The 18,143-nt window shown below is 42.9% G+C and overlaps 1 protein-coding gene across 1 annotated transcript; it reads right to left on the bottom strand.

Moving 5' to 3' along the window:
• Positions 1 to 5,996: 5,996 nt before the first annotated feature.
• Positions 5,997 to 17,169, bottom strand: LOC134082190 (ubinuclein-1-like). Its single transcript, XM_062537837.1, has 15 exons — positions 16,695 to 17,169; positions 16,476 to 16,577; positions 16,255 to 16,353; positions 15,778 to 15,906; positions 15,267 to 15,373; positions 14,680 to 15,133; positions 14,488 to 14,558; positions 13,965 to 14,094; positions 13,151 to 13,269; positions 9,333 to 9,455; positions 8,601 to 8,744; positions 8,410 to 8,460; positions 7,677 to 7,710; positions 6,857 to 7,409; positions 5,997 to 6,467 (listed from the first exon to the last, which is right to left on the bottom strand). The coding sequence occupies exons 1-15, from the start codon at positions 16,896 to 16,898 to the stop codon at positions 6,424 to 6,426; spliced, it is 2,364 nt and encodes a 787-aa protein (XP_062393821.1). The 5' UTR covers positions 16,899 to 17,169; the 3' UTR covers positions 5,997 to 6,423.
• Between the last annotated feature and the right edge of the window lie 974 nt (positions 17,170 to 18,143).

Raw genomic sequence — 18,143 nt, 5'->3', positions numbered from 1 at the left:
TGAAAGGGATATCATCAGCCTGGGAAATTAGGATTACTTACAATTTGATGTGTTTTCATGCAAAAAAAGAGCCTGGGCTTAATTTTAGTTACACTTTGATACCTTCACCAAATCTTTTTAATTTAAACATAAACAAGATCCTAAGTGCCAGCATTGGTGGTGGGTCACCTCAGTGCGCTCACACGCCTCACAATAAGTTGAGTTGGTGCATAAACCTTCTTGATCGTTGCCTGACTACAGAGGCGTTGTTAGACCTGGGCATTCGGGGCCCTGGATCTCCGTGCCTTACAAAATGATGAAAATCGCCAGAGTTTTTTTTATAAGGTTCAAATTGAATGCCACGGTCAGCAGCCCCTAGCCTGACGTGATTGCCGCTAGTGGCGTCTAGATTTCTAGGCTATTTCTTAGCAGTCACAACTTAGCCTGAGAGCCAGAAACACAGGTCTTCAAAAAGCGCTGGTCCAGTTACATTTGACAGTGTGATAAAGTCTCTAAATATTCAAATATTCCGATCACAGTGTAATTTTAACAGACACTACCTTACACTGACAGATTTTGACTGGGGATTTGGAAAACTGTTCCAACACACATCTGAATCTCTGCGAGTTTTTGTCATATAAACATATAGCGACACCATTAGAAACATTTAATCAACTAGTTTCCAAATATAGATGTTTTAAAAAGAAAATGTATAGATGTCGCTTTGTAAAAACAATAAAAGTAATTCCGAGGATTTTCAGTCATCTCACCTTAGAGGTTAGATTCTCTGCCCGAGCCCGAGCCCGACCCGCGGGCCGGGTCGGGCCGATATTTCCCGCCACTATCCTTGGGCCGGGCCGGGTCGGGCCTTTGATCAAGCATTTGTGTTTTTTAAAAATATATATAATTTCTTTATTAGCCTAACTGGGTGGGGAGACTGCCATTATCCGAAATATTAAATATATTTTTTAGCAAAGTAGGCTTAAGTAACAAAATGTGTAGGCTACAAAGTTGCAAGTTACAAAATGCAACACCTGTCATGCGCACGGTCTCCTCCACTGGCACGCATCACACTGCTGCTCTGCTGTAGAACATTGTGTGGCCTAGCTTAAGCGCAACATGGAGATGGACGATATAAAGAAGAAAATTAAATCAGGAGAATTAACTTTGAGCAAGTCTGGAGGAAAGTCGGACGTATGGAAGAGTTTCGAACAAGTCGTGGACAGTGACAACATTTGCGTTGGCGTTTCGTTTTGACATTTGCGTTTCTTCATTCGGATCCATTTGTGATCCATTTCAGAATAAACAAACAACGAAGTTTACATGCTTTATTATTCATTAAGATAGGCCTAATTCAGATTTATGTAGGCTAGTTCAAACAACTCGTAATTGTAGTTGAGAACGTCAGTTATAAGGCTCACGCATTTAAAAAAGTGTCTGGTTTAAATCGGGCTCGGGCTCATAATTACAGTTAATATGTCGGGCCGGGCCGGGCTCGGACACAACGTGCACGGGCTCGGGCCGGTTCGGGCTTAATTTTTTGGGCCCGATCTAAGCTCACCTGCAGCAGGCCCATTCAACTTAATTTGCATTTGAAAGAGCCATTCATCATGAGACACATTTACTTCTTCTTCTGACTTTTTTCCAATTTGTAGTAAAGTTGCTTAACATTTTTGAATGTTTTTCTTACTTTTATTTGGCCATAATACTGTACATGTTGTAAATGGCCTGTAATTGTCTTGTGATTTGTCTAAATGTAATAATATTTTTTACTGACAAAAATTGCCAATAAGTATCGGTATCGATGAAAATGCAAGAAAAAGTATCGGTATCGTATCGAATCCTTAAAGTGTGGCATCGCCCATGTTGGTACAGCAGAATAGTTTTTGCTGTGAGATGTACAAATATTATCACGAGCGGGGGAGGAGCTGTGAAGGGGCGTGCCAATCCACACCCACTGGCCAAGTCTGACAGACTACAGTAGCCTGTATGTGTGTGTGAATGTATGTATTCGAATAAAATTATCTTTAAAGAAAAAAAATCTTTGTATGAATGTATGTATGGGTGAGCAGTTAAGCTTTAAATGTAGGCTACAATATCATGATAAAAGAATTTGGCTGCCTGCATTCCTCAGCAGTGCTTGCCACGGTCATTAGCATCGTTAGCACCTGACCCTGAGTTATAGCCTATAAGCGGTTATGCTTTAACTTAAGCATAATAAAAGAAGCACCTGCATTCCACAGCAGTGCTTAAACTCTCTATGGCAAGGCTATTAGCATCTGTTCCTGCGCTATGGACAAGCAGTTATGCTAGAAAATTATCATAATAACAGACACGTGCATCTCTCAACAGTAGGCTATTTTGTTGTTGTTGTTAGAAAACGAACACAGCATGTAGGGAAATTCCATATAGCCTATAACTGCATGATTCTGAATTGATTATTATAAAAACAGTGTGCATTAACATTGTGCATGATTAAGAGAAAATAAAGATTATAAATAAAGGAATAGGCTAGGAAATATTTGTATGTGTCAGTAGCCTAACTAGGCTAACCTAAGGATCACAGTGGTGATTGCGTTGCTGAAATGAATGCCCAGCGGAACTGTAGCCTAATCAGAATATCAAATCATATGACTGCAAGGGTTCATTATTCGAGAGAGAAAAAAATGTTTCGACTTTATAGCCTAAACGGTGTATTATCCCCACATTTATCTCATTCTATCGACATTTCTGTTGGTTTTCTTTCAACAAGTCATGGGTCATCTCCTTCTTGCCTCCTGCCATATGGTGAGTGTGTTGTGTAACAATTCCAGTATGTTCAAGGAGTATTTATTTTGTTGTTGTTGGTGTTTAGCCTAAAATAGGTCTTGAGAGTTTGAGTCAGTGAAAACTTAACTGAAGTTCCTTTTCCAAAAAAAAAAGGCGACCAAAACATGGAAAAAAGATGCCAGCCGAACAACTAAACCGCTCACAAAAAGTAAGGAAACTTGACTTTGGCCCATTATATCTCCCCTTTAGTAATACCAACCAGTAAAGTGTTTCATATCACTTTTATCGTTGATATGTCACCTTTACAATGAGGTATAGCTTGTAAGCATAGGGCAATCATGGAATGAGCAATACAGCCAAATGTCTGAGTAGTGCCAACCAAAAATGTGCCAAAATGGCCAGTAATAGGGTTCTGCTGCCAGACATCTCATTTTGGGCTTCAAGTGCTACCAGGTGAGTTTAGATACCGGAATGAGATTCTGGAGCCAGTGGCAATTCCATATCTCCAGAATATGGGACCAAATGCCATCCTCCAGGATGACAACGCTCACCCCCATAGAGCTGGGATCATCAGAGAGTACCTCCAGAATTTGGGAGTGGAGAGGATAGAACGGCCTGCCGTGACGTGAGTCCAGACGTCAACCCAATTGAACACTTGTGGGCAGCTTGGGCGTGCTGTACGTGCCAGAGTCACCAACAGATCCTTATCGAGGAATGGAATGCCATCCCACAGCAGAATGTAGCCAGGTTGGTGACCAGCATGAGAAGAAGGTACCAAACTGTTGTGGCTGCATATGGATCCTCTACACTCTACTGAGGACCCTGACACTGAGTATAAAATGGACGAATGTATGCCCAACATGTTTTGTTTCCCTCATTTCTGTGGGAGAGTGCAATCGTCATTGCTTGAAGTAACAAAGGTGAATTCCAACAGCATAACAGGCCATTTTGGCACATTTGTCTTTGGCACTACTGTACCTCATTGTAAAGATGACTAATAAACTATGAAAATGACATAGAACACTTTAGTGATTGGTATTATTAAAGTGGAGATATAATGGGCCAAAGTCAAGTTTCCATACTTTTTGTGAGCAGTTTAGTTGTTCTTGCGAGTGAACATGTAGAGCTATACGACATGACCAACAAGTTATACCACTTAATACTGGAACTTACAAAAAATGGTATAAGTCAACGGTAAATAAATCACATTTTGTATACTACGTAATTCAGACAAGATATACAAATAAACTCATTTCATTCCACCAGGTCATTCACTGAAGAATGAGGAAGACGTCTTTAAACTGGTCGGAAAATCAACTTCTAGCTCTATATTTTTCACGGTGTAAATATTTTAATCAAATCTGCCTGTCCCTTTTCTGTGCATTAGTGATTATACACATCATGATTGCATTTTGTTTGGTGACTTGATGAAAGCATACCTCAGAACTATTATTGAGGGTTTTCATGTTGCAAGACCAGCCTAAAACGTTATACTGCATCTATGGCCTAATTATGCATCATTAGGGCACACACACACACACACACACACACAGTCTAATGGTAATGAAGTACACACCTCATTCAGGTGAATACATTAACATGCCTATGTGCACAAAACTAAACCGCTCACAAAAAGTAAGGAAACTTGACTTTGGCCCATTATATCTCCCCTTTAGTAATACCAACCAGTGAAGTGTTTCATATCATTTTTATCGTTGATTTGTCACCTTTACAATGAGGTATAGCTTGTAAGCATAGGGCAATCATGGAATGAGCAACACAAGCAAACGTGTAAGTAGTGGCAACGAAAAATGTGCCAAAATGGCCTGTTATGCTGTTGGAATTCACCTTTGTTACTTCAAGCATTGACGATTGCACTCTCCCACAGAAATGAGGAAAACGAAACATGTTAGGCATACATTTGTTCATTTTACACTCAGTGTCAGGGTCCTCAGTAGCGTGTAGAGGATCCATATGCAGCCACAACAGCTTGGCACCTTCTTCTCATGCAGGTCACCAACCTGGCTACATTCTGCTGTGGGGTGACATCTCCCTAACTCGAAAGACAGACCTTGTTATCATTGAAGGCAATCATCATGCAGTTAGATACTGGGATGAGATTCTGGAGCCAGTGGCAATTCCATATCTCCAGAATATGGGACCAATTGCCATCCTCCAGGATGACAACGCTCGCCCCCATAGAGCTGGGATCATCAGAGAGTACCTCCAGAATTTGGGAGTGGAGAGGATCTAATGGCCTGCCGTGAACACTTGTGGGATCAGCTTGGGCATGCTGTACGTGCCAGAGTCACCAACAAAACCAGGTTGGCTGACTTACAACAGATCCTTATCGAGGAATGGAATGCCATCCCACAGCAGAATGTAGCCAGGTTGGTGACCAGCATGAGAAGAAGGTGCCAAGCTGTTGTGGCTGCATATGGATCCTCTACACGCTACTGAGGACCCTGACACTGAGTATAAAATGAACAAATGTATGCCTAACATGTTTTGTTTTCCTCATTTCTGTGGGAGAGTGCAATCGTCAATGCTTGAAGTAACAAAGGTGAATTCCAACAGCATAACAGGCCATTTTGGCACATTTTTCGTTGGCACTACTTACACGTTTGCTTGTGTTGCTCATTCCATGATTGCCCTATGCTTACAAGCTATACCTCATTGTAAAGGTGACAAATCAACGATAAAAATGATATGAAACACTTTACTGGTTGGTATTACTAAAAGGGAGATATAATGGGCCAAAGTCAAGTTTCCTTACTTTTTGTGAGCAGTTTATTAGGCTGGGCGAACCCTGCCTGAACTTCCGGTGAATTTGGATTTCACCCGGCAGCTCAGGCTGGAAACCGGCACATCTATCTCCTGTTCCCTGCCAGAACTTTTGGCTCCAATCAGAAACTAGCTTATTGAAAAGACATACCGCATCGTTGGTCTGAAGGACTATCCAAGCGTACAGTGTCATTTGAACGATTCCCATTGATCACGCCTCTTGTGCAGTAGAAACAAAGCACAGCCTCCCCATACTAATGTTCAATCTTAAAAAGATTGAGCTTAGTATGGTGATAGCCAGACTACAAAACTATTACATACATATGAGAACCCATATTCAAAACTTTATTCAATGTATTTCTTTTCAACAATATTATATTCCCATTAATATTTAATATAAGTACAAAACATAGATATATCTAATGACACTAGTATAACACTTTTCTTTATGACCCTGTCACATACACACATGCAGAAGATTCTGTCTTTAGGATGTCAGAGCATAACCCACCAGTGCCAGAACTCACTGATCCACTTTGGCCAAAACAATCCAAGACTACATCAAGAACTATATGAAACACCCGTCTTATGTGGATTTGAGCCCTTAGGCCTAAAATGTCATAGCTCTGTCCCTTTTTTACACAGGACACAAAGGATCAAGACTGATTTGTAAGACCACACACTCCCACAACCCCTCTTGCTATTAGGAGTCGTTAAGAGCAGAAAGCGTGCCATCATATGCTTGGGATTAACAGCATAGACAGCTTCACTCAGTGGTATTTAGAACACAAGTATCCATTTCCAAAGAGATGACACAAAGGTGCCTCTTAGGTTAGTGTGAATGAGCAATGTGTGAGTGCGCTTGTGTGTGCACGCACACTGATCTCTCACTCACTGAAGTGTCTTCAGCCCCTTTGGAGGATTCTTGCCTCCACCTAAAAGAAATAAATGCCAAAATAAATGAATAATCAGAAACTCTATTGTTTTACTATTCGAGTTGGCAATCAAAAGGTTTCAAAGAAACACTAATTGTATGCTTGATGTGCTGAATTTGTGCAAGATGGGACCAAGTCCAGAGATGTGAATGTTGATGCTTGAGCCTCGTCTTTGTTACAGATCACTGGCAAAAGAAATGAAGCTTCTGACTGACCTCTGCCAACTAATATTTAAAACTTTTCACTACAGTAAGTAACATGTTAACCATAACAGACATGTTTAAGGTAAGGATGCTAACATTAGCAGTGCCATGTAGTTGTATTGACTCATAAAAGTTTCCAAAACTTTTAGCGCCAACTAGTGGTTAAATGCTGCGCTGCCATCTTACCATGAGAGACATTGTGCTGGACTCCTTCTGAAAGAAGGCTGGTGTGTGGCTCTGGACTTCCGTCCTTAAGAGAACAGGAGAGCATGGTCTGATTGATACCCTTATGAGGACCGTCCCAAGCCGGAGGGAGCTTGGCCTGGGGGAACGATGCCTGCAGTGCCCCTAGTGAGGCTGCACCTGAGTGGGGGCACACCTGGGCTCCCACGGCCCCCTCGGACTCTGCTGCCTGGCCTGGGGGAGGGGACAGGCTTGGGCCCAGGGGCTGCTGGGGCTCCACAGGCCGCTGGGGCTCCACAGGCCGGAAGACGAGGCTGGGGTCCCGGCAGGTCATGCCTAGCAGGGGCTTCGTCAGCTGGGGTGAGGGGGCTGCTGGGTGCCCCTGTGCTGGAGGTAGATGGAGCTCTTGGATGCGTCGCCTCATGTCGCCACTGAGGGCATTCAGCTCCTGACACACGACGGCCAGAGAGGGGGAGGGATCTGGGTCTGCCCCGCCCACAGAGGACAAGGGGATGATGAGTGGAGGGGAGGGCCTGACAACTTCCTCTTTGGATTTCTATGGGAGAGAAGAGAATGCAAAGCAGAGAATAAGCGTGAACAGTAAGCATGTAAGTGCATGAGAATAAATGTGTGCATGTGTGTGAGAGTAAAAAGAGTTGGGAAAGCACATCATGTGTAAGCAGCATACATCTTGATATGAAGGAAAAACATGCTCTGAATTCAACCTGTGTAGTATGCACACACCAAGTCAAGAGTCTGTATACAAACCAAGTAGTATGTACAGATACTTAGAGTAGATTTTAAGTGGATGGGTTGTACGCACCTTTAGTTTGGTGTTTGTGACTGATTTGTTTCGTCTGCAATGAACAAAGGAACAGATCAAACATCATTGGTCAATATTCAAGTCAATAACCTTGTCATTTAGCGTCACTGCAGCATGAGAGATATTTGTTTTGCTTAGTTGCTTACAAGCATTAAAGCTGCTCAGTGATACAAGAACAAGGCAGTTCACAAGTGCTTATATTTCTGTTTGATAACTTCATGGGGAAAATATTTTAATGCAAGAGCAGAATGGACAAATAAGCCAGAATCTGTTGCCTTGGTAGATTGCATGGCAGTGGGAACCATAGACTGTAGTCTATGGATGTCTGCTGGTAACCATCTGTCACAGAGCTGTGCAAGTAAGGCACCCTCATCCACTTTTCATTTTAATGTAATAAAGGCAATAGTAATGATAGCTAGTTGTAATTTCAAATGACACTTCCCTCATTTAAAATATTACCTTACCTAGCAGGATGGCTAGCTACAGGGTAGTGAGGAGTAGCCGCATGAACTGGAATAAAGTTATGTTTCTTCAAATCCAAACTCTAACAAGTTACACCAAGTCTTGAAATGATTTGTGGATTATGGCAAATTGTTCCTAAAAACCCTACGCAGCTTTTGTAGAACTTCCCATGTCTCACTAGCGGCTAATGTCTTCCAGAGTTAGCGAGTCTTAGTCTGGTGTATAGTATGGTGACTGATCTCTACACAATGCACACACAAGTTACAGTTACCTGATGCTGGTGGGGTTAAGATGGGCTTTGTGAGTCTCTTTCAGTAGAATGCTATAAAGGCACAGGGAAATAAGACAGTCATAAAAGGTGTGTAGTGGAAGAGCAGTATACTGTGATCATAAGGGATGTGTGGTGGAATAATAATGTTCTGTAAGGGATGCACATTGTTTCATAAGGGCTCCATAACGCACCTGGTGAGCATCCAACCTTTAGGCCACAGCGGCCTCACCTCGCTCTTCAGAAAGCTCCTCAGGTATTCCTCAGGGTCTGGCTGTTGTTCCTTCTCCTGTTCATGAAAACTCAGCTTAATCCGGACAACTTCGCACAAGAGAGCCCTGCAGAGACAGAGAGACACAGAGAGAGACACAGAGAGAGACACAGAGAGAGACACAGAGAGAGACACACAGAGAGAGACACAGAGAGAGACACACACACACAGAGAGACACAGAGAGACACAGAGAGAGACACAGAGAGACACAGAGAGAGACACACAGAGAGACACACAGAGAGACACACAGAGAGACACACAGAGAGACACACACACACAGAGAGAGACACAGAGAGAGACAGAGAGACACACACACAAAATCTGCTTCAAAGCATCTTATTGTGTAGCCCATTAAAGTGGTGCTACGACTGAGTGGTACATACACTGCTAGCATAGAATGAAGACTCAGACACTGTTCAGCTTACAGTATTAAAGATGAATGAAAACAGCATGTGGTGTAGCAGAAGACAGACGACACTGGTCCATTTTAATAGCTCCATGACGTAAACTTCATTTGGTGTGGAAGGTATCTACCAGCATTCATGTCTCTATTCATGTAACAGTACTGTGCAATACTGATCAGTGTTAATGTGTCTCTGGGAACTGTCTTTATGTGGAAGATATTGGTCAGTGTTAATGATGCATGGCTCTTACCTCAGCTCATCATTCCAATGGAACCACTTCTGTGGTGAGGTCATTCCCTTCCCAGCACACATCTCTTCTTCAGGTCCTACTTTCCCGTGTTCCATCTCACTCCCTTGGCCCTCATGATGAGCTCTAATCACAGTTCAAAGCAGTGTCTTAAGGATAGGATGGTGAATATCCTTTGGCAAAGTCAGAGCCCTGACTTAAATCCTATAGAAAATCTGTGGATTGACTTGGAGAGCAGTCCATCGCCATTCCCTACAGAATTTGACTAAATGTTAACATTTCTGCACAAAAATATATAGCAAAGCTATAATAGAGACATATCCAAACAGATTGATGGCTGTAATGAAAGCAAAAGGAAGCTTTACAAAGTATTAAGTCAGGGGTATGATGACTTTTCAACCCTGTTATTCTAGTTTTTAATTTTTTATTAATTTTCAGAACTGTTGACTTTTTTTTCATTATTTTGATGTTGTACAGCTAAATTTGTCAATAAAACTGGAAAAGATTTTTTTTTTTGGAAAGGGTTTTGATTTCAGGCTGTTTTTTTTCTGGAAAGGGTTTTGATTTCAGGCTGTAAGACAAAAAAAGTAACTATTTCAAAAGGGTATGATGACTTTCTATAGGCACTGTATCTCGAACCACACAGTATAGACCCTTACAATCAGATTTCCGGTTGAAATGTTCAGAACCAATGCAGATACTTTGAAATGAAAATTAATATGAATAGGACTTTGTACAACATTATGCTATCCTAATCCGCTATACAAAGTCGACTTTATGGAACACATGTCTTCCATTGTTTACCTACGCCAAGGAGGTATATGTTTTCGGCGTTTGTCTGTCTGTCTGTTTGTCTGTTTGTTAGCAAGATATCGAAATCCATCCATTACTTTTTGAGTTGAGATATTCAGGGAAGGTCAGACATGACCCAAGGAAGAAACATTACATTTTGGGAGTGATTTGTAATTCCGTCGGCATTTATGTATTTAGCTTAGTGGTGTAATGGCATGGTATGGTCACGTGGTGGCGATTTGAATAGTTTCGGTTCAACTGTATGACAACCTAGGAAGAACAATGCAGGTGGAGGTAGCTGCACTCTCCCGAGTGCTTTTCTAGTTACCATTACCATTGTTGGTCCATATTACCATCAGCTCAATGTTGTTTTCTGTGCCTCTGGAAATGCCTTAGGAACACACGTTTGTTTCTGCAGGGTCTAGGCCTATGAATACATGCATGCCCAACTGAATTTTGAATAATTTTGCTGGAGATTTGAGGCATTTTGCACGAGCAATTGTGGGTTTTTTGTGTAGAGTTTCGAAAAAATAGACAGAGTTTTGAAAATGTGTGTGAACAGTTAACAGAGTCAGTTAACTCATTAACTGCCATTGACGTCTTTAAACGTCAATTTAGACACAATGGGGAGGGCTCCTGGGTGGGCTTGGGAACGATCTGGCAGAGTTTCAGGCTTGTAAACAGACTGCACTAGCGATCCGAACCTCTAGATGGCAACAGTGCCATTTGGATCATTAGTATCTGCCTAGAGTGCACAAGTCATGCAGAGACAACTAGCAAACACACTGAAGATCGACCACAGTGGATCTAGTTTGCACGCGATGCAGGGCATAAATATGCTTACTTCTTACATCAAGGATGGAAAACACGTGAACGGTATGATCCATTTACATTGGATATTGCGATATAGACTAACAACAACCTTGCTAGTGCTAGCTTGCTAAGTCTAGCATCCTGTTCAGAGTCTATAGCGACCATCAGAGTCCCTAGCAACCATGACGAGACTGACGAGATAACAGTGCAATCGTGGTTGACATACTACTGAAACGCTAACGTTAAAAAGTTGATTTTCACAAAAAGATCGTTTTCTCCATGTTTTGGTCAAAAACAGGTGTTTTTAGCAAAACTAACCCATGTTCTACTGACGATTACTAAAGAACGGAAAACGATAGAAACAAGCCGTTTTTTCCTGGTGAAAGAAGAGAGTCTACTCTTTCATTTGGTACCTTCGGTGTTTACATAGTCATAAAGCTCACCGTTCGGTGGATCTTGGAAAAACAGTCAAAATGCTGTAAAACGTCTGGCAGTATGGAGCGCTCTGCACTGAAAATCGCTGGCAGCCAATGAGTTAACAGACAGATAAGCTTCAATTAGACACTTAGGCAACAGACATTAAAAATGAGACTGGGACAAAACGACAATAGTCGGCTTCACACTGTCGGGCCAAAGCCGAGCCAGCCGTGCCGTGCCGGGGCTAATTGCTTTCACACCTCTTGGTGCGGTGCTGACTGCGGGCCAAATCGGGGCTACTAGCCCCTGATTTCTGGCCCAACAAAGTAGTTGGGCCAGCCGGGGCTACTGTCGGGCCTGGGGCGGTGTCAAGGTGAAGGCGGAGTCAACCCGTTGCTGTGTGTGGAGTCGACAAACATGCACGTCTAATTTAGAGATAGCGGTTATGTCCATGTTAAAGATCATGTAGGCTAGGCTAACTCCATCCAGAGATCACCATGTAGCACAGTAAAAAGTGAAATAACATAACTAACATAGACAAGCGTCCCACTAATTTAGGCTAGGCTATATTCCTGCCAGTGTGCTTTCTACGACCAAAGATCCTTAAATATTATTAGCCCAGCTTGACGTTACATTATAAACTTTATCATGCTAGCGCAAATTTCTCCTTATAGTACACCAGAAGAATACATAAACGCCTGGACATGTAGTGATTTTCACCATAGACCTAAAAGATTTTCACCGCTTATGAAAATGCCATTGCAGGTCGTTTGTTTGTTTGGAACAGGAAATCGCGTTGCCGGGGACAACAGGACATTTTCACTGACGCACTCCGACCCATAGATGTATTATGTCTATGCTCTGACCCCTTTCGTTCGGAAATTCTAAAATAACTATGTTTGTTAATGCTTCAAAATAACATTTAATAAATGAACCTTACATTTTCCAGTAGCCATAGATTTGTGGATTTGAACAAAGTCCCGTTTGGTTCTTAGCAGGAGCGTCTACTACTGCCTTCAAAATATTTTCGTTAGCCTACTCTGCGCTCGGAGTTTGGTGCTAGGCTGTGGACTCGCGGCATCGTCGTGAAACTAATTCCACTGGAGCTCCATGCGGATTTTTCTGTCTATGGATTACTGTAACCTACACACAGCCTTACAAAAGTTTACTGCTCTTCCAGTCAGGTAAAATGTCATTTATGTTACATAACTCATTTAGATACACGTATGTGTCTGTGCCATGCGTTTCTTTAGGAATTCACCGTCATGGTTAGCCCTATAGAAATTAATAGGGACACAAACGGACAATAAATGGTGACTGACTGCACAGCATAGGAAAGAGAGATACGGGACTTTCTGCTTATCCTGCTTGAAAAGGTGTGGTAATGGTGACGTTTTCACAAGCGAGGGCGTGCCGAGATGTAATGCGGAGAGGCTAATGGCCTGACAGTCTGAACGCAAAGGTGAGGCTTGTGGACCCGGGCTATTAGCACCAGTTTGGCCCGAAGTTAGCCCGGCCCAAGCTGGCCCGACGGTGTGAAGCCGGCTATTGAGACAACTGACACCATAGCCATCGTCATTGATGCTGAGAGAACCCAGAATTGAGATCACAGACATAAATTATGCCAGTTAGGAAAACTGAGATTACAGACATTGCAGACAGTCAGCCATCCTGTGGGAAGCCAAATAGCTGTGTTCTACAGACTAATGAGTATACATCTGTGTAGGGTCACATATCCAGCCACAAATGGAGGAGGACTCAAGTTACTATCTAGGGTGGGTGTTTGTGTGAGTTCATACTTGGTGCTTTGGGTGGAAACAAAAGCCTGACGGTCTTCCTGGAAACAGGCAATTTGCTCAGGCATCGTCATGGCAATGGCCTCCTTGAGTTTGTGGAGGGCTTCCGGGAGACTCCCAATCTGATGATACAATCACACAACAGAGGAGAGTGTGTGTGTGTGTGTGTGTGTGTGTGTGTGTGTGTGTTAGTTGGTTTGTGATTAAGTTCTGTAGAGTTCTGGGGTATTCTCACTGTATTCTGGTGTGTTCATATGTTACTCCTGTGTGTAGTATAATGAAGAGAGGTCCATACCATTGTACATAACTTTGTCTAATACCAAAAGCCTGACCAGATGAGGACACAAAGGGAGGCTTAGGCCTGTGACTATATACCATCAAGAGCGTCAAACTGCCCTGTTGCTCAGGAACATGATCATCCATGATAAAATGGGAGATAGCGTGTTGTTCTGTTCAGGCTAGTATTTTCCATCTGGTCAGAGCCTTGTTTTGTGCAATGGTTGGAACCTGCCACGTTAGCATGATTTCCGTTAATATGTTTTTATAAGTATAACAGACTTTGTCTCGTCTTTGTCTTTGACTTGGTTTTGACTTGGAGACAGATTGAGGAAGCCAATCGAGGAGCATATTCTGTCAGGATGCTAAGCAGCCGCCCTGTGCCCTGTTGTTCATTGTTTTACCATCTACAATAAATCATCAATTCTGATCCACCCGTCAAACCTTACTGAGAGATCATCTTCAGTACAGACATTACAACTAAAACACAACGCAACAACCAGAGAACCCAGCAGCTCTCTTTAGGAGTGTGCACGTGTACCTGTGGCTTCAGTACGAGCTTGCGGGCCCTCTTCAGGAGCGTGTCTTTGCTGAAAGGCAGGTGAGTGGACAGGTGTGTGAAGACACGTGAACGTACTGCAGGACCCAACTCTCTGCTCCGCACTTCCACACTATGGCACACACAGAATTAAACCATGTTCAGGACAAACATTTGGGAGGAATAAAAAAGACAAGAACATTTAAGATAAAGGGTATTCATTGGCTTCATCAGGTCCCTTTCCACAGGTGTATACAATCAAGCACCTAGATTATGAGTGCAGACTGTATGGTGCTTGATTAACACAATTGTGGGAAGGGACCTGATGAAACCCATGAATAGAGAGGGAGGAGTTGGTAACACCACAAAAGAGGTTCAGAGAGAAAGGTATGAGAGTGAAAGATGAGAAGTGTGAGTGTGAAGAGAGGGAGAAAAAAGTAGACCTATGAGTGAGTGTGTGTGTATGTGTGTGTGTGTGTGTGTGTGTGTGTGTGTGTGTGTGTGTGTGTGTGAGTGTTCCACTCACTCCAGCAGTATGCTGTTGACTTTCTGAGTGAAGAACTTCAGTTTGCTCTCCCCCTCAGAGACCTTGGCAGCCTGTCAACCACAAGAAATCAAAAAGTCCAAAAGTGACCTGTATCATTAGTCTAAGCAGAGTGGCTGGGTTTTGTCTGTAAGGTTGAACTGTCGAGGCCGAGTGCAGCGGTTGTGTGCTCACCAGTGTGAGCTCCCTGATGCTCGCCCTGAGAGGTGAGGGAAGACCACGAGGGGGTGTGGACAGAAGCTTCTGGTTGCAGTCAGACACAGGCAGGTCAACGCTGGGCCCTGTGCTCTGTTTGGCCAAATCTGTTGGTGGTGTGTTTTGACCATTTACCCCAGTAGATAAAGTAATCTGATTGGCCAATGGGGGCGGTGGAGTGCTGTGATTGGCCCCACTAGTTGGGGGTGGGGAGAACTCCAGTGGAGTGGGGGGCGGGGCAATGAGAGGTCTGTCAAAATGGAACTCCTGAAGCTTCTCCTGCTGAAGCTTGCGGAGGACGCTGTCCAGACTCAACAGCCCTGTCCGAGGGCGCCTGGGCTTCTTCTGGGGGGGAGGACGCCCCTCCGAGAGCATCGGCTCAGAGGAGGTGGGGAGATCCTCAGGGAGGACAGACTCTTGCATGAGGGGGGAACTGAGGAGGATGAAGATGAGGAAGAAACTCTTTAATTCAGAGATTAAAGTTTAGAAGCATGACCAAACAAAACTTTATAGTAAGAATACTACAATTACTAACAAAGCTAGCAAAATAAAGTTTTCTGCTCAACTGTTTAATGCACTCCATAGTGATGTTTGGGAGTTTCGCTTCAGTGGTCGCCTCCTCCAGCTTCTTTTTTTTGGTCAACTTTTCACCTCCATCTTTCAGCTTTCGCTTCTAATGAGGACAGATCAACACAGCCTGACTGGATTATGTGCATACATGCGAGGCAAAGAAACGGAGATAATCTTATTTGGAAATTACAAGAAATTGCACAAGTGCTGCTACAAGAGACAGCCGTCTCTGTCTGGTCATCATGCCAATGTTTGTGGATAATAGGGGACAACAGATGCTTATTGGTTAACTGATCAATTCTATTCTATTTGATTTACTTTTTAAATTAATGTACCCTTATAATCTTTCATTTTCCTATGTTTTCTTTGCTGTTTAAACACACATTACTTTCTTAACCTACTATTTTTGCATGTTTTTGAATGCGCGTTTGTGAACCCTTCGAATTACCACCATATGTATTTTGTGCTATTAGAATAAACCTGACATGCCTGTGCGTGCATTCCTACCTTTATAGGTATATTGGGTTCCTCTGGGTCTCCGTCAGAGCCAGATAATTTGCGGAACTGGAGTGTGCCACAGTTGATGTAGAAGCCACCATGTTCCGTGGTGAGAGACGATGGCACAAACTCATCATACTGCAACAAGACACAAGCAAACACAGCACCACTGATTAGTGTGTGCACACACACACACACACACACACACACACACACACCCACCTTAGAATAAGTGGGTGTGATAAGATGCAACATCAACAACAGTTAAAACAAAAGGAGTTAAATGTGATCGTGTAAACACTGAATTCACTGGATTAAAATTTGGCAACATATCAGGAATATTGCTCATAATATCTTTACCTCAATGACAATGTCATAGGCCTACAGGCTGCTAATGAACAAGGGACAATAATTAATTTAAATAATCTCAAAAAGATGTTGGCAGTGACAAAATAGGGAAGGTGTAGGCAAGGAGTAGGGACTCACCGCCTCAGAGTTATCAATAAATGAGTCCTCATCATCATAGCCGTCACCAATGTCCACCAAGTCCGACATGCGGTCCCTTCTCGGTTTGTCAGGCCCTCCCTGAAAGATGGAAATGTGGATGAAAACAGAGGAAATGCTGGAGAGCGAGCAACAACTTAGCAAACAAACGCCTGTTATGTGTGTCCATAATGAAGAAGCCCATGTAAACACGACATGCTCACATATTTGGCTTCAAACTTTTTTGCCAGAGCCTCAAGTTCATTTCTCTCGCTTTCTGCGTCCACCTCTTCCAAAGTTTTAGGTCGTGCCTGCGTTTCATGGGCCTGAGGATCAGGAAACAAACGCTAATTTAGCATATAGCCACGTTAACATAAACGGCAAACACGTTGTAAAACTTAAAGACAACAGGTGTTTAGCTTCAAGCCAACTATTGTATGCACCTTGACCAACTCCGGATAGCAGAACTCTGGGCAGCGATGTTCGTTGGATGGAAATAGCTGCAGCTTGAAACGGACGGTTGCCACCGTCTCAACAACGGTCGTCTCCGGGTTGGACTCTTTATCGGGCAGCTTTGGTGCGGGAGCCGCAGGTAGAGGAACATTATCGGACAGGGTGGTGAACTGGATTCGACGCGGCTGTGCCATGATCCACAATAGACAAGGTGGAGGACACCAGTTGCAGGGGAGGAGAATCTACACTAATTGGACGCAGGTTCGCGGACCCGTCAAGCCAAGTTCCCACGAATATCTTCAGCCCCCTGAGGTCAGCTGAGATAAAATAAGTATGTACTGTAGCCTACCACCGTGCACACTTATTTCCGCGCGCGCTGCATTTGAGATCTCCGGTGCGCACGCACCTCAGTAATCACCCACCACCAGAGGCTGACATCACGGTTCAGAAAGTAGAAGTCCTATCAGGTATTTGATCCAACCATTTTGAAAACCAGCTCATCCTAATTAGCAGTCAGGTAGTAGCCTACAGATAATGAGTGATATCACCTGTGTTACGTGCAGGAACCGCGGGGTGCTCTGGTACCCAACCGGTGCGCACGTGCAATGTTACAAATTTGTGCATGCAGTTTACAAATCAGCCTGCTCTTTGTTTCCCCCTCACATATCAAGTCAATTGTCACATGTCAAGTCACATTTACAGTATTTACACACACAATGATGCAATTGACCCACATGCTCACAGAAATAAAATAGATAGGCCTACATACAAATAAGTGACAAAAAATAAAATACAGAAATAATAATAGCCTAATAATAATAATATCATATCGTCATCATCATCATAATAATGATTTTAAAAAAGTGATGAACTGATTATGATTGTAGATAAAAGAAGATATGTTACTAAAACTACTATAGGCCTTGAGAAAAATGTACAGTAAAGTTAAAGATGCTAGTTAATATAATGCTGAAAGGAAATAGAAATAAGATATATACATTAACAAACAGGGGGAGAATTAATGGACATTAAAGGCAAAAGAAAATAGATAGATCTTTAGTCTAGTGGAACAGGACTTCATTTATATGGAGATTATTCCAGAGTTGAGGAGCAGCAACAGAAAAGCCCTCACCTTTAGTTTTTAGGGTTGCATTTGGGACTGAGAGATGTTGTGCGGAAGACCTCAATGGCCTAGAAGGACAGTAGGGACTTAAAAGGTCACAGATATACTGTGGTGCCATCCAATTTTGGGCTTTGAGAACAAAAAGCTACATTTAAAAACAAATTCTGTGTTTGACAGGCGTAACCACCAGTGACAAAAGCTGCACTAAGTTCTATAGTTATTCTAAGCATTATCTGCGCAAAGAATATCATTGTGCACCTTAAGTAGAATAGATTCTGTGCTGTAAAGTTTTCTAAATACTAGTGTGTGCACATTT

Source organism: Sardina pilchardus, chromosome 6 (assembly GCF_963854185.1).
Source record: "Sardina pilchardus chromosome 6, fSarPil1.1, whole genome shotgun sequence".
In the NCBI taxonomy this organism is placed as follows: Eukaryota; Metazoa; Chordata; class Actinopteri; order Clupeiformes; family Clupeidae; genus Sardina; species Sardina pilchardus.
The sequence above is the reverse complement of the archived record's forward strand: the minus strand, read 5'-3'. Positions and strand labels throughout refer to the sequence as shown.

Excerpts from the sequence above, each read along its gene's own strand:
- LOC134082190 (XM_062537837.1), bottom strand. The coding sequence starts at position 16,898 with ATGGCACAGCCGCGTCGAATCCAGTTCACCACCCTGTCCGATAATGTT. Across the intron at positions 16,354-16,475 it reads AAAAGTTTGAAGCCAAATAT|GGAGGGCCTGACAAACCGAG; the intron begins GTGAGCATGTCG and ends TCCATCTTTCAG. Across the intron at positions 6,468-6,856 it reads CCAGCACAATGTCTCTCATG|GTGGAGGCAAGAATCCTCCA; the intron begins GTAAGATGGCAG and ends TATTTCTTTTAG.